At 39.2% G+C, this 12,852-nt stretch overlaps 1 protein-coding gene across 2 annotated transcripts in view; it reads right to left on the bottom strand.

The window, feature by feature from the left end:
- Positions 1-12,852, bottom strand: part of UNC5C (unc-5 netrin receptor C) — a 526,682-nt gene that overhangs the window by 23,203 nt on the left and 490,627 nt on the right. For both annotated transcript variants that reach the window (XM_061582981.1, XM_061582982.1), the window contains one exon: positions 11,266-11,499. In XM_061582981.1, the coding sequence (XP_061438965.1) occupies positions 11,266-11,499 (234 nt within the window). The remainder of the gene's footprint in view (positions 1-11,265; positions 11,500-12,852) is intronic.

The raw sequence follows: 12,852 nt of genomic DNA, 5'->3' as shown, positions 1-12,852 counted from the left end.
TTTAAGATATGCAGATGATACCAGACTACTAGCAGAAAACAGTAATGATTTGAAAAGAATGCTGATGAAAGTTAAAGAGGAAAGCACAAAAGCAGGACTACAGCTGAACATCAAAAAGACTAAAGTAATGACAAGTGAAGATTTATGTAACTTTAAATTGACAATGAGGACATTGAACTTGTCAAGGATTATCAATACCTCAGCACAGTCATTAACCAAAATGGAGACAATAGTCAAGAAATTAGAAGAAGGCTAGGACTGGTGAGGGCAGTTATGAGAGAACCAGAAAAGGTCCTCAAATGCAAAGATGTATCACTGAACACTAAAGTCAGGACTGCAAAAAAGACAAATTATTGGGTGTCAGAACAAATTAAACAGAACTATCACTAGAAGCAAAAATGACGAAACTGAGGTTATCATACTTTGGACTCATCATGAGAAGACATGATTCACTAGAAAAGACAATAATGCTGGGAAGGGAGCAGAAAAAGAAGAAGGCCAAACAAGGGATGGATTGATTCCATAAAGGAAGCCACAGACCTGAACCTCCAAGATCTGAACAGGGTGGTTTATAACACATGCTATTGGAGGCCGCTGATTCATAGGGTCGCCATACGTCAAAATCAACTTGAAGGCACATAACAACAATGTTGGTTTTATGATGTTGGTTTGTCATTTTCTAATATTGTGATTCTAATGGTGCTTTGTGAGCTGCCTTGAGGGTCCCACTGGGACTGTAAAGTGAGATACAATTTAAACAAAAATAGATACACACAACTTAAGAAAAGCCATGTGATCCCACACTGGAATACATTCACCACTGCAGCATGAAGCCTGACTGCATGGGACTCATTCACCAGAATTTTACTGCCATCTAGACAGAAAAAACCTAGCTGGTCATGAGCACCATTTGGGATACCCTTTGGGCAAGGTAGGATACAAATGTAATAAACAAACAGGTCCTCAACATGCCAAACTGGGATGGGGAAAGGGAGGCAGACAGACTGCTTTTAATAAGTTTGCAAAAGTTTTAATAGAATTTACAATGTTAGCTTCTTGTTTTTAAAGGATAGGGTTAGGGTTGCTTCATTTACCCATGATGAAATGAAAAACAGTGGCTACATTTGACCCACATCTGCACATTTCCATCCCACAAAGTAATTTTTTATTACTGATTAATGCTGGATGGGACACAAACATTTCTGCCACCACAACAGAGAGAAGAAAAACAAGCTGTTTTTACAATGAACAAGGCATTATTTATGACAAGTCATTAGGCTGTGCTGCTGCACCTACGACTTTGGCAATTGTTCAGGGAATGCTTCTGCTGCATAATTTGAAGAACAAGTCTGTTGGAGAAATGCAGCCTTATGTATTTTCTAATTGTACTCCTCTTCAGCCTCTGGTGATTGTTTGGAGGAAGTTTGAACATGAGAGACCTTGGCTGATTTATAAATAGCAATGTATGATCATAGCAAACATAGCAAAACTAGTCCACAAACACTCTGAACACTCTACGAGTTCAAGAGTCTAAATGTGAACACATATTCATTATCCATGAAGTAGGATTGATTGCACCCCCATGAATTAAAAGATCACTAATGAGGAGTTCATGTGTTAGCACTTCACAATTTTTTTCCTCAGAGATCATTTGTTTGTTTGTGTTTGGCATTATGGGCCATTCCTTTTCATCATATGAGGAAGAGACAGCTCAGAATGTGATAAGAAAGGACAGTTTTAGATAGACAATATATGATAAAAGCTCCACACAAGCATTTATCCAGATGATACTTGCAGCTTATCACACAACAAATGGACTATGAGGGTCAGCAACATTTGGGGGGCCAATAGGCACATTTGGAACGTTGGGAAAGTATCATGGACACCATTCACAAAATGACTGCCATGGAGGTGTGGCATAACACAAAATAGTTGCTGTGGAGTCTGTGGCTTAACAAAAAAAACTTTCCATGTGGCTTGGTATAAGGGAAATGGCTTCTCACAAGGCATAAACATAACAGGAACACAAAATAGTGTGAACATTAGCCACCCCCATCAATAGAAAAAAAGTCAGCCACTTGTAATGATCCCTCAAAAAGAAGCTTTTTGACCTTCTCTTCTGTTCAGAATAGAAAGGAGGGTGGGTATACAATGAGATGTGGGCACATGTAAGGTGATGTCCTCAATCCAGAAGAGGTTTAGTCAGTGCAAAGGGGAACCAAGCAAGAACAGCAAACAGTCTCTTCTTATACATTTTTGCACTCTACATTTTTGAGGACACATTTTCTGAGAATTTTCACAGGCATCATAGGAGTCATTGACAAATTCACTGGTACCTGTGGGTGACCCCCACAATTAGGAAGGATTCCATGTTAACACAAGATGGGAAGCTGCCACTTAACTTATATTTCAGTCTGCTTCGTGTTTAGCATTAACCATTGGGATCTCTCCCAAACATGGCCCATCACATGGACGCCATGAGCCCAGCTTTATAGAGAGCAGACTTTTATCTACAATGCTGTCTGGTCCAAGACCGTTTTAAAGATAAAGAACCATACAAAGAGAGAGCAGGGGCCTTGAAGTTGCCCATTAACAGTTAGCAGCTGGGCAGAAGACAGAAGGCAACCAGTTCACTGTGTGGCAGTCTTCCCTACTACACTGAGATGTAGTGTTTCTATTTAAATTGTAGTAATTGTTTCTAAATTTGCATCTATACATATCAATAAGCATATGCTTATTGATTATATAAATGATAACGCAAAGGAATTTACTTATTTTTCAGAAAGACACAAAACATTCTCGAGGATTGATATGATTTGGATGTCTAAAATCCTAGCGAAGGATATTTTTAAAATGGATATATTACCAAAAACTTTTTCGGACCACAATCCTGTGATATTAACTTTAAAAAAAAAAAATCTTGGATTTAGATGGAGACTAAATGAATCATTATTACAGAATGACAAAGTAGTACAAGAATGTAAGAAGAAATTAAAAGAGTTTTTTGAACATAATTTACATAAAGGAACAAGTGAAAACATCGTTTGGGATACAAGTAAGGCATTTATGAGGGGATATTTTATTAAATGTAACTCTGAATTAAAAAAAAAGAAACAACAGAAAATGCAATTAATTTTGGAAGAAATAAAACAAAAAGAGGAAGAATTGAAAAAGAATCCATCTAAAGTTTCTATTGTAAATCAAATTAAAATGTTACAGAAGCAAGTATCAATGCTGACAGTTAGAGAAATTGAAAGGAAACTAAATTTTGCTAAACAAAGGACTTTTGAATTTGCAAATAAACCTGGGAAATGGTTAGCATATAAATTAAGAAAAGAACGTCAAAAAATATTATTTTAAAGATACAAGAAGGAGATGAGACGCTGACAGATAATGTAAAAATCAAAAAGATTTTTCATCAATATTATTCAACATTGTACAAGTGTCAGGAAATTCCATCTGAAAAAATAGAAGAGTATATATCTAAACAGAATTTGCCTAAAATTACAGACTTTCAGAGACAAATTAATGGCCCTATTACGTCAAGAGAGATATCTGAAGCTATAAACAAAATTAAATTAGGAAAGGCGCCAGGACCAGATGGGTTATCTGCAATGTATTATAAATGTTTGGAGGAAGAACTCTTGCTACCTTTACAGTCTACAATGATCGATTTATACATCTCAGAAGGCTCAGATAATTGTTAACGGAGATTTAACGGATTCATGTGAAATACAAAAGGGTACAAGACAGGGATGTCCTTTATCTCCCCTTTTATTTATTCTGGTCTTGGAAGTGCTGCTTAGAGATATAAGGCAAGATAAAAGAATTTCGGGATTAAAGATAACAAAAGAAGAATATAAATTGAGAGCATTTGCTGATGATTTGATAATTGTACTAGAAAACCCTTTGGAAGGAATTAATGTATTGATGGACAAATTAAAAGAATTTGGACCGTTAGCAGGATTTAAGATCAACAATAAAAAAACAAAGATGTTGGTGAAAAATTTAACTTTAAGGGATCAGAAAGAGTTAATGGACAAGACAGATTTTACAATAGAGAAAAAGTTGAAATATTTAGGTATCATTATGACAAATAAAAACTCAAAGCTGTTTCATAATAATTATGAAAAATTATGGCCAGAGATTAAGAAAGATTTGCTAAAATGGGATAAACTACAATTGTCATTAATGGGTAGAATATCTGTGATAAAAATGAATGTATTACCGAGAATGATGTTTTTGTTTCAAACAATACCTGTAATATCCTCTGATTTACCTTTTAAACAATGGCAAAAAGATATTTCTAAATTTGTATGGCAAGGAAAAAAACCAAGAGTTAAATTTAAACTACTACAAGATGCCAAAGAAAGAGGAGGACTGGGATTACCAAATCTGAGACTTTATTTTGCTGCCTGCTGTCTAGTCTGGATAAAGGAATGGATCTTATTAAGGAATAAAAGACTATTGGATTTGGAGGGCCATAATTTGAAGTGGGGATGGCATGGATATCTATGGTATGACAAAGTAAAAGTAAATGTAGACTTTAACAATCATTTTATAAGACGTCCTTTGTTGAAAATATGGAATAGATATAAACCAAGGCTTTATTCGAAAATACCATTATGTGTCTCAAGTCAAGAAGCGTTTTACAGAAGAGAAATGGCTGGAAAAGAGAAATGGTTAACTTATCAAGAACTATTAGAAAATGTACATGGAGAATATATAATGAAAGAGAGAGAACAACTGACAAAGGAAGGATATAGTTTTCAATGGTTTGCCTATTTACAATTGTTAGAAAGATATAAAATGGACAAGAAAATGTATGGGTTTGAAATAAGTAAATCTGATTTTGAAATAGGATTGTGTACAAATGATAAAATAACTGCGAAAATGTATAAACTCTTACTGAAAATGGATATGGAGGAAGAACAAGTAAAAGAGTGTATGGTAAAGTGGGCAAAAAAATTTGGTTATAACATACAAATGGATCAATGGGAAAATATGTGGAAAAAAGGCTTGAAATTTACACTATGCTATAATCTTAAAGAAAATTTTTATAAAATGATGTACCGTTGGTACATGACTCCAGAAAAGTTGTCAAAAATGTATAGTAATGTTTCTAATGTTTGTTGGAAATGTAAACAACAAGAAGGATCATTTTATCATATGTGGTGGCTGTGTAAAAAGGCAAAATCATTTTGGGCACAGATAGGTAGGAAGATGCAAAAAATTCTAAAGATAAATATTCAGTCAAAACCAGAATTTTTTTTATTGGGTTTTATGGATAAACAAATAGAAAAGAAATATGGAAGAATAATATTATATATGATTATGGCAGCAAGACTATTATATGCACAAAAGTGGAAAATGGAATCAACACCAACAATGGAAGAATGGCTATTGAAATTAATGGACTTAGTAGAAATGGATAAATTGACATGTCTACTTAGAGAAAAATCGACAGATACATTTCTTAAGGAATGGAAGCCTCTCTTAGACTTTTTGTTGAAAGATCAAAATAAAATGATGATACTGGGTTTTGACGATTAACTAAGACAGCCTATGGAGAAAAGGGATTCTGTATGTATACATTAAGGGACAGGTTTGATGTATATTATATACTTATAGCTGATCTGCGACAAATCGGAAGTCAACTATTTTATTTTTATTTTTTGTTGTTGTATGTTTTTTTGACTTTGTTTTGTTTGTTTTTTTTGAAAAATTTGAATAAAAAAAATTATTAAAAAAAAAACATATCAATAAGCATATGCAAATTATATGAAAACCCGTGTCTTTTTTTGCCCTCTTTTTTGTGTTGCATTTCCTCTTAATTGGTGATGCACAGGTGGTCACCCTAAACTCCCCATGCAAAACTAATGAAGGGGATGCAGAGGGCAGCTCTTAAAGAATCTGATTGTTTCAGTTGCAGAGTGTGTGAAATTTGAAATGTAGCCTCTTTGACTGTCTCTTTGGCACTTTCAGCTCGAGGACACTCCTAGATTTAAGGTTTTTGTTTTTCTTGCTTTTGGTCAGCATGTTGATTCAATGCAGCAGAAGCCTGAAAGCCACATGAGGGCTGTGACAATACCTGCTGTTGACTGTTAGGTTAAATGGCAGTCCAGAACCTAGCTAAATCCACATTGGTGATGTCATCTTAAAGAGTAACTGAGTAGTGCCAACCCAGATTACAGCCGGCCTCCCATAAAGTAGCTGTTCCTATTTTCAGCTAATGCTACACTGCTAAAATCAGCTGCTTGGACACAACCTCAGCCATATGTGCCATACACAGCACATCAGCCATGTACTGTGGCTTGCCAAATGCTTCATAACACCACTATTTTTGCTCCTACCTATCAGACACCTGGTGAACCACAACATATTGCTGGCATGCCACATGTGGTCCTGCAGGCCATTTGTTGTGCAGACCAAGATTAAAGAAATATAACTAAGTACATCAGCAAAGCAAACCAACAGAATACATACACTCTTTCCAGGCACCCCCCCACACATACACAAACTGCTTCCCTCCTCCTGGCACTCACAAACCTTACAGACCTCCCACCTGTCCAAGCCGCTGCCACCCCCCCCCACTGCCCTGCCTTGCCTGCTTACCAGCCTTCCATACCCGCAGCCTGCAGTAAAACTGCTGTCTCATCTAGGCTGCTTACCAGCCTCTCGTTGAGGCTGCTGTTGTTGCCACGTAGGTTGCTGCCGCCATTGCTGCCGCTGCGTGAGCCGCTTACCAACCTCTCCCCCACCCCTGACCTTCAGCCCACCATGGTTTGACCATGCTTCCTCCCCCCCGCCCGTTCCTTCCTTCCTTCCCCCTGCCCCCAGCCTTGAGCCCAGTGTAGCTGCACTTCCCCTCCCGTTCCCCTTTGCCTGCTGCTGGTGCTGCCACCACCACCACCACCGAAGTTCACACTGTAATTCACATTGCAGTTTGCTTGCTGCAACTACCTGCCCTGCCCGCCTGCTCCATTTGCTGTGAATGCCTCCGCAGCCGCACACTTTCGCTGAAGTGTTCACAGTGAGTGTGACGCTTACAAAAATATATATAGGAAGATACACACACACATATGTACACAAACGGAATGTATTTGTATAATACCTTTAAGTGTGTGTGTGTGTGTACTGCCTTCGATTCCGACTTATGGCAACCCTATGAATAGGGTTTTCATGAGGCTGAGAGGCAGTGACTGGCCCAAGGTCACCCAGTGAGCTTCATGGCTATGTGAGGATTCAAACCCTGGTCTCCCAGGTCGTAGTCCAACATCTTAACCACTACACCATACTGGCTCTAGGCAGACAGTACAAATATGGATAACTAATTTAAAAAAACCATTTGGTTCCCAGATGAAACTGTGAAATCAAAGATCTGGGGAGCAGCCTCATGTCAGCAGGTTAGGTGCCTCTATTACTAATTCTCAGAAGATGTTTGCTTGTGTATGCAAATTCCAGAGACTATGAGAAGGCACCCACAGAGTATGTGGACTAAGATGGGCAGATAGGAAAAGATCATTTGTCTTTGGGAGACTCAGATCTTGACACTGTTTAGAACATAATCCCCTTTTAATGAGTCTGGGATGCAAGTAATAATATTATGATGAATAAAATGCAGTAATTTTCTAGCAGAAGCTGTCAGACATTGCCCCAAATAAACCCCATGCAGAGCAAGAAAACTTTACTGGCTTGCATTCTACAACTGCAGGCAGACAATAGTTTTTAAGAGAGTTTAAGATGGTAAGACACTGGTACTAATTTGTTTTGTTCTACTGTTATGTCTGCTCAAATAGGTCTTGCAGGATTTTGAAGAGCTACAAAAACCTACAAAATTGGATTGACCTGAGATAACATAGGGATGAGTGTACACACACCAAGGACAACAATGCCTTTTACATACCACCTTCAGCTTTGAAAAGCCTATATAGCTTGTCTTTAGCCTATTCTCATTTTAAGCCTGTTCTTTCAAACATTTCCTCTCCGTGTTTCAGATGACCGCAGAAACCAGTGACAAAGATAATACACTTTAAGGTTCTAGAAGATGTTGTGCCAAAATGCATTCCGAATGAAAATCACATTTGTTAGCAAAGCACTAAGAAACACAAACATCTTCTAGGCAGAGTTTATAAATATTATTTTCGATTCTTGTTATGTGAAACTCTTAAGAGTAATCCATTCTATAGGAAACTTGCAAATGGTGACAGTCAGATGCTGGCAATGCAGCCAAACACTTAATGATGGGAATCTAACCTTCACTGCAGCCCAGATGCCACCTGTAAAGGAGCTGTACTTGTGATGCCCTATATTTGATCGTAGGTGTACATGGATTAAGTTGTAGGATAGACGTAGCATTTGGTCTTACAAGCTTATTACAATAATGAATATTACATAAACAATCAGTTGGCAACAGTCACATCAAAAATCATTTACAGCTCATACAGGATGGTATATATGTGGCACATGCATATTTAGTGAGGTTTGGTTGGTGAGTGGCTGGTCCCCCTTGCAGGGGTAGTAGATCCATTACATTGATCTGCCTCAGAGCCTTATAGAATCCAATGTACTCCTGAATGCTCTGGGGCATATTCCAACTGGAACTGGGAGATGGAGAGGGCTATTGCTCCTAAGTGCTCTTTCCAGCACTAGGGAGCTTAAGCAGCACCCAGGTTCTCAGGAAAGCTCTGTGCCATCATGCCAACTGGACAACAGTTAGAGTGCATGTGGCATAAATTTGACAGTGAAGACCGCCAAACATTTGTAAGAGTCCATAATCATGCCTACCAGGTGATGGTGATGGTGGCAAATAAAGATTACTTCTCTATCGCTATCAAGAACTCAACGAGCCATCCAGTAGAGTTCTAAGTGGCCAATGGTCTTTTGGGATCTGGCCCAAATGATGGAACTCTTGGAGGCCTGCTGTAACAAATTTGCAAGCCACTTTGAGGGCAAAAATGCTAACTCATAGATGCCACTATTACTACAGGTCAGGAGGAGGTATCCAGAGTACTGTTGGGTCAGATGGTCTTGGTTGCCCTGACTGATGTTCTGTCCTGAGAGGAAGGCAGGGGGAATGCAACCCTGTTAGCCCTCCTGGAAAGCTGGATAAAACTGCTTTTGATATCACTGACCACAGTATTCTAAACTGGCTCTGCGGGCTGGGGTTCAGAAACATGGTTCTGCTTCTTCCTACAGGACTTTTCCTAGAGAGTAGCAATGGAGGACTTCTGTTCATCTCCATGGCAATTGTGTTGTGGGATATCACAGAGTTTCATTTTGTCCCCCATGTTGTTCAACATCTATATCAAGCTGCTGGGGGAGGTCATCAGGGGATTTGGGGCACAGTGTAATCATTATGCTTATGATACCCATCACTATCTACCATCTGAACCAGAAGAGACTTTGCAGGTACTCGACTGGTGTCTGAAGGCAGAAATGGGTTGGATGAGGGCCAATGAACTGAAGCTGAATCCCAACAAGACAGAGTTCCTGTGTGCAGGTGGTTCTCATTTCTGAGAATTAGGTAGATGGCCTGCTCTGGATGGGGGTGCACTCCCTCTAATGAACAGATGTGTAGTCTGGTAGTGCTCCTCAACTCATCTTTGTCACAAGAAGCCCAAATTGCATCAGTGGTCCCCAGTGCCTATTCCCATCTCTGGTGAGTCCACTAGCTCTGGCTGTTCCTGGAGTAAGATAGCCTGGCCATAGTAATGCACACTCTGGTAACCAGATTAGAATAGTATAATGCATTCTGTGTGGGTCTGTCCTTGATAATGGTTTGAAAGCTGCAGCTGATGCAGAATGCTGTGACAAGAGTAGTGACTGGCTTTCCTTGTCAGTTCTGAAGAGCCTGCAGTTGCTGCTTATATGCTATTGAGCCCATCTTGAAGTTCTAGCATTGACTTACAAAACCCTAAATGACTTAAACTTGGTTACCTGAAGGAGCACTTCTTCCTGTATCATCCTACTTGGGCATTAAGATCTGCTGGTAATCCCATTCTTCATGGGTGGGAAGTGGGCCATGCCCACTTTGCCTTAACCCTGACATTATATATTACCATCAGGTATGAGGCAGGCAAAGACAGGTCTTGGCTGAAAGGGGTTTTGCAGGCACTGTTGATTGGGAGTGTCTGCAAAGCCCCTTGGGAAGTGCTGTGTAAAGTGCTGTGCTTTGACTAGTATCAATCACTTGATGTCATTATGACATCAAATGATTGACTAATGAGTGAACCAACTATCAAAGTTGGCCTGTGGAGGTGGGACGGGAGATAAAGATCTAGCTCTTTGGGCCAAAAGGTTTCCTCATCCCTGCCCTTCTTGTTAATCCATCTTTGAATGAGGTTTGTACCTCTACAACTCATGAAAGGGCCTTTTGGTGATGACTCCCCAGCTCTGGAATGCTCTCCCTTTCAAAATTTGGTTGGTGTCAGTCAACAGTTGTTTTCTCATGCCAGCCTCTGTTGGCAGGCTTTTAACAATGTGAGTTCTTGATGCACTAGACCACAGATTTTTATATTGAGGAGAAGTATTGTTCATTGATTTTATTTTGTTTTAATGTTTTTATTGGAACCGGTTTACTATTTTATTGGAAGTGTTATATAGTTTGATTTTATACTGATGCATCCCAGACAGGGATCATTTATGAAGGGTGGCTTTAAAAATGAAATAAAGATAATTAATTTAAATATGCATTATAGAATCACGCACACAGATATGGAAAGCAACAACCTTGGTTCATTTCAACTGCAAATTGTCAGGGCAAAAACTGCAGACAAAGTCATCTAACAAAGCAATATAGCAGCAGGCATTTGATTAACAGCCCCAAAGCTTCTTTTATCATTATCAACTATTTACAAAGAGGCATTCATATGTTTTGCATCTCCTGGGAACGGGCACTTAACATTAAAAATACATGAACCACCAATGAAGTTCTTGTGGATCTTATGGCCTTTTAATAATGCAAAAATCTCAGAATCCAGGTGATGATACAGGTAAACAAAAGAAGGAAAAATGCTGGGAGAAAAATTAGCTTAGAGTACAAGTGAAATAATTATGCAAAAGGCAGAGTCAGTATTTATCTTTTATCTCTGCTTCCATTCTTCATTCCCCCAATAACAAAACAGTGTTATGTAATGCAGCCTACCAATCAAAAATAAAGTCTAAAAATGCACAATAGTTGTAATCAGGAGGCTAATATATGGTAATTGCAACACTGGAATTACCACACACACAAATTTCTAAGTGAGCGAGTCTAATTATTACCTTAAGGGCATCTTGAGTGTCATCCAAACAGTAGACACGGATGTTATATTCCAAGGATGAGCAGATGAGTGGTCCAAAGATGGCCAGCTTGAGACGCTTTGCAGCTGCTTTGGTGACCGACTGCCCTACCAAGGCGTAGGTGCTGAGAGTTTCTGTCAGGATATGGCAGGCCTCTGGATCCAATTGAATGTAGCATGGGGTGGTAAAGTTTTCTTCTCCAACTGCTACCACATCCTAAAAGGGGGAAAGTTAACAGCATAAAAGAACAAATATACTAGTCAGACACATGACATGATCCATTCAGCTCACCTCAAAGGCTGCCTGCCCAATTAAGATGCAATGGTGGGATTTTGAAAAGCAGGAGGTGTCTGACAGCAGAGATACAGTAGCTAGCAAGCTGGGACTCAAGGGCCAGCTTCCAAATACGTCAGGCCTTTTATTTTCAGGACCATTGTTTTATTTACATATTTCTAGAAGCAGATCTAGTATGGGTCTACCACTAAAAAGAAACACTAGTTATATCTGATATATTGTCTTCTGAAAGAATGCTTGACAGAAAAAGTGCACATATGCATATCCAGCCAAACATCTTGTGAATGCTATCTCACCCACTCTATTTACAAACCTCTTAAGGAAGAACATAAGTGAAGATCAAGATCATGGCTTCCTTTTGACTTTTATGAAGAAAACTGATCTGAATAATTGTTTGCAGTTATCCTACTGCAAACTAGAACCAAAGGGAAAGGGCCATAGTTCAGTGTTAGACCAGCTGCTTTGCATGCAGAAGGTTCCAAGTTCAGTCCCTTTTATCTCCAAGTAGGACAGCAGATCCCCCTGCCTGAAGCCCAGGAGAGCCACTGCCAATCAGTGCAGACATTACTGAGCTAGTTAGACCAATGGTCTGACTTGGTGTAAGGCAGCTTCCTATGTTCCTAGCCACTGGACCACAGGCAAAGAGTCCTGCTTTTTAAAGTGGTCTCTGCTTCTGTATGATTGCCTCCAAGGAGAGGAACATGGCACTCAGATGTGAGAGGCGTAGAACTATATAACACTGTGTTCTTTAAATCAGTGATGAATCAAGTATAAATCCAACAGTTTGGGGCACCTTGAATTTTATTCCACATACATAATAACTAACAGTTTCCCTGCTATTTTTTTCTGTGTAGCACTGCATGGAAACAAAAGTTTGGTTTAAGCAAGAACTGAGGAATGTGTAGTTCCTTACTGAAAATGTCATCTTTATGAAACACAAAGCTCTGCTGAATTCATGACAAGCCTTCTCTCTGCTGCCTCCAAATAACGGCACTGGCAATGCTGATGATATATGGGAAATGGGGCTGCTGGATTTTGTTAATTCCTAGTTTGGGAACAGATTGAATACTCTGGGTAGGGGGGAAGGTGATGTTGCACATTTGCAAAGGTGACACCATTCTTTGGGCTAGGAAGAAAGGTGTTACCTGCAATGTTAATTCCTCCCACCCCTGCTGGCCAAGTCGTGAAATATTTGTGCTGGCACTCCTAAGACTGAATTGCCTCCAGCAATGCAAATCTCTGTTCAATGGAGTAAAAGCAAGAGGCAGAAGATAT

Source organism: Rhineura floridana, chromosome 9 (assembly GCF_030035675.1).
Source record: "Rhineura floridana isolate rRhiFlo1 chromosome 9, rRhiFlo1.hap2, whole genome shotgun sequence".
Classification (NCBI taxonomy): Eukaryota; Metazoa; Chordata; class Lepidosauria; order Squamata; family Rhineuridae; genus Rhineura; species Rhineura floridana.
The sequence above is the reverse complement of the archived record's forward strand: the minus strand, read 5'-3'. Positions and strand labels throughout refer to the sequence as shown.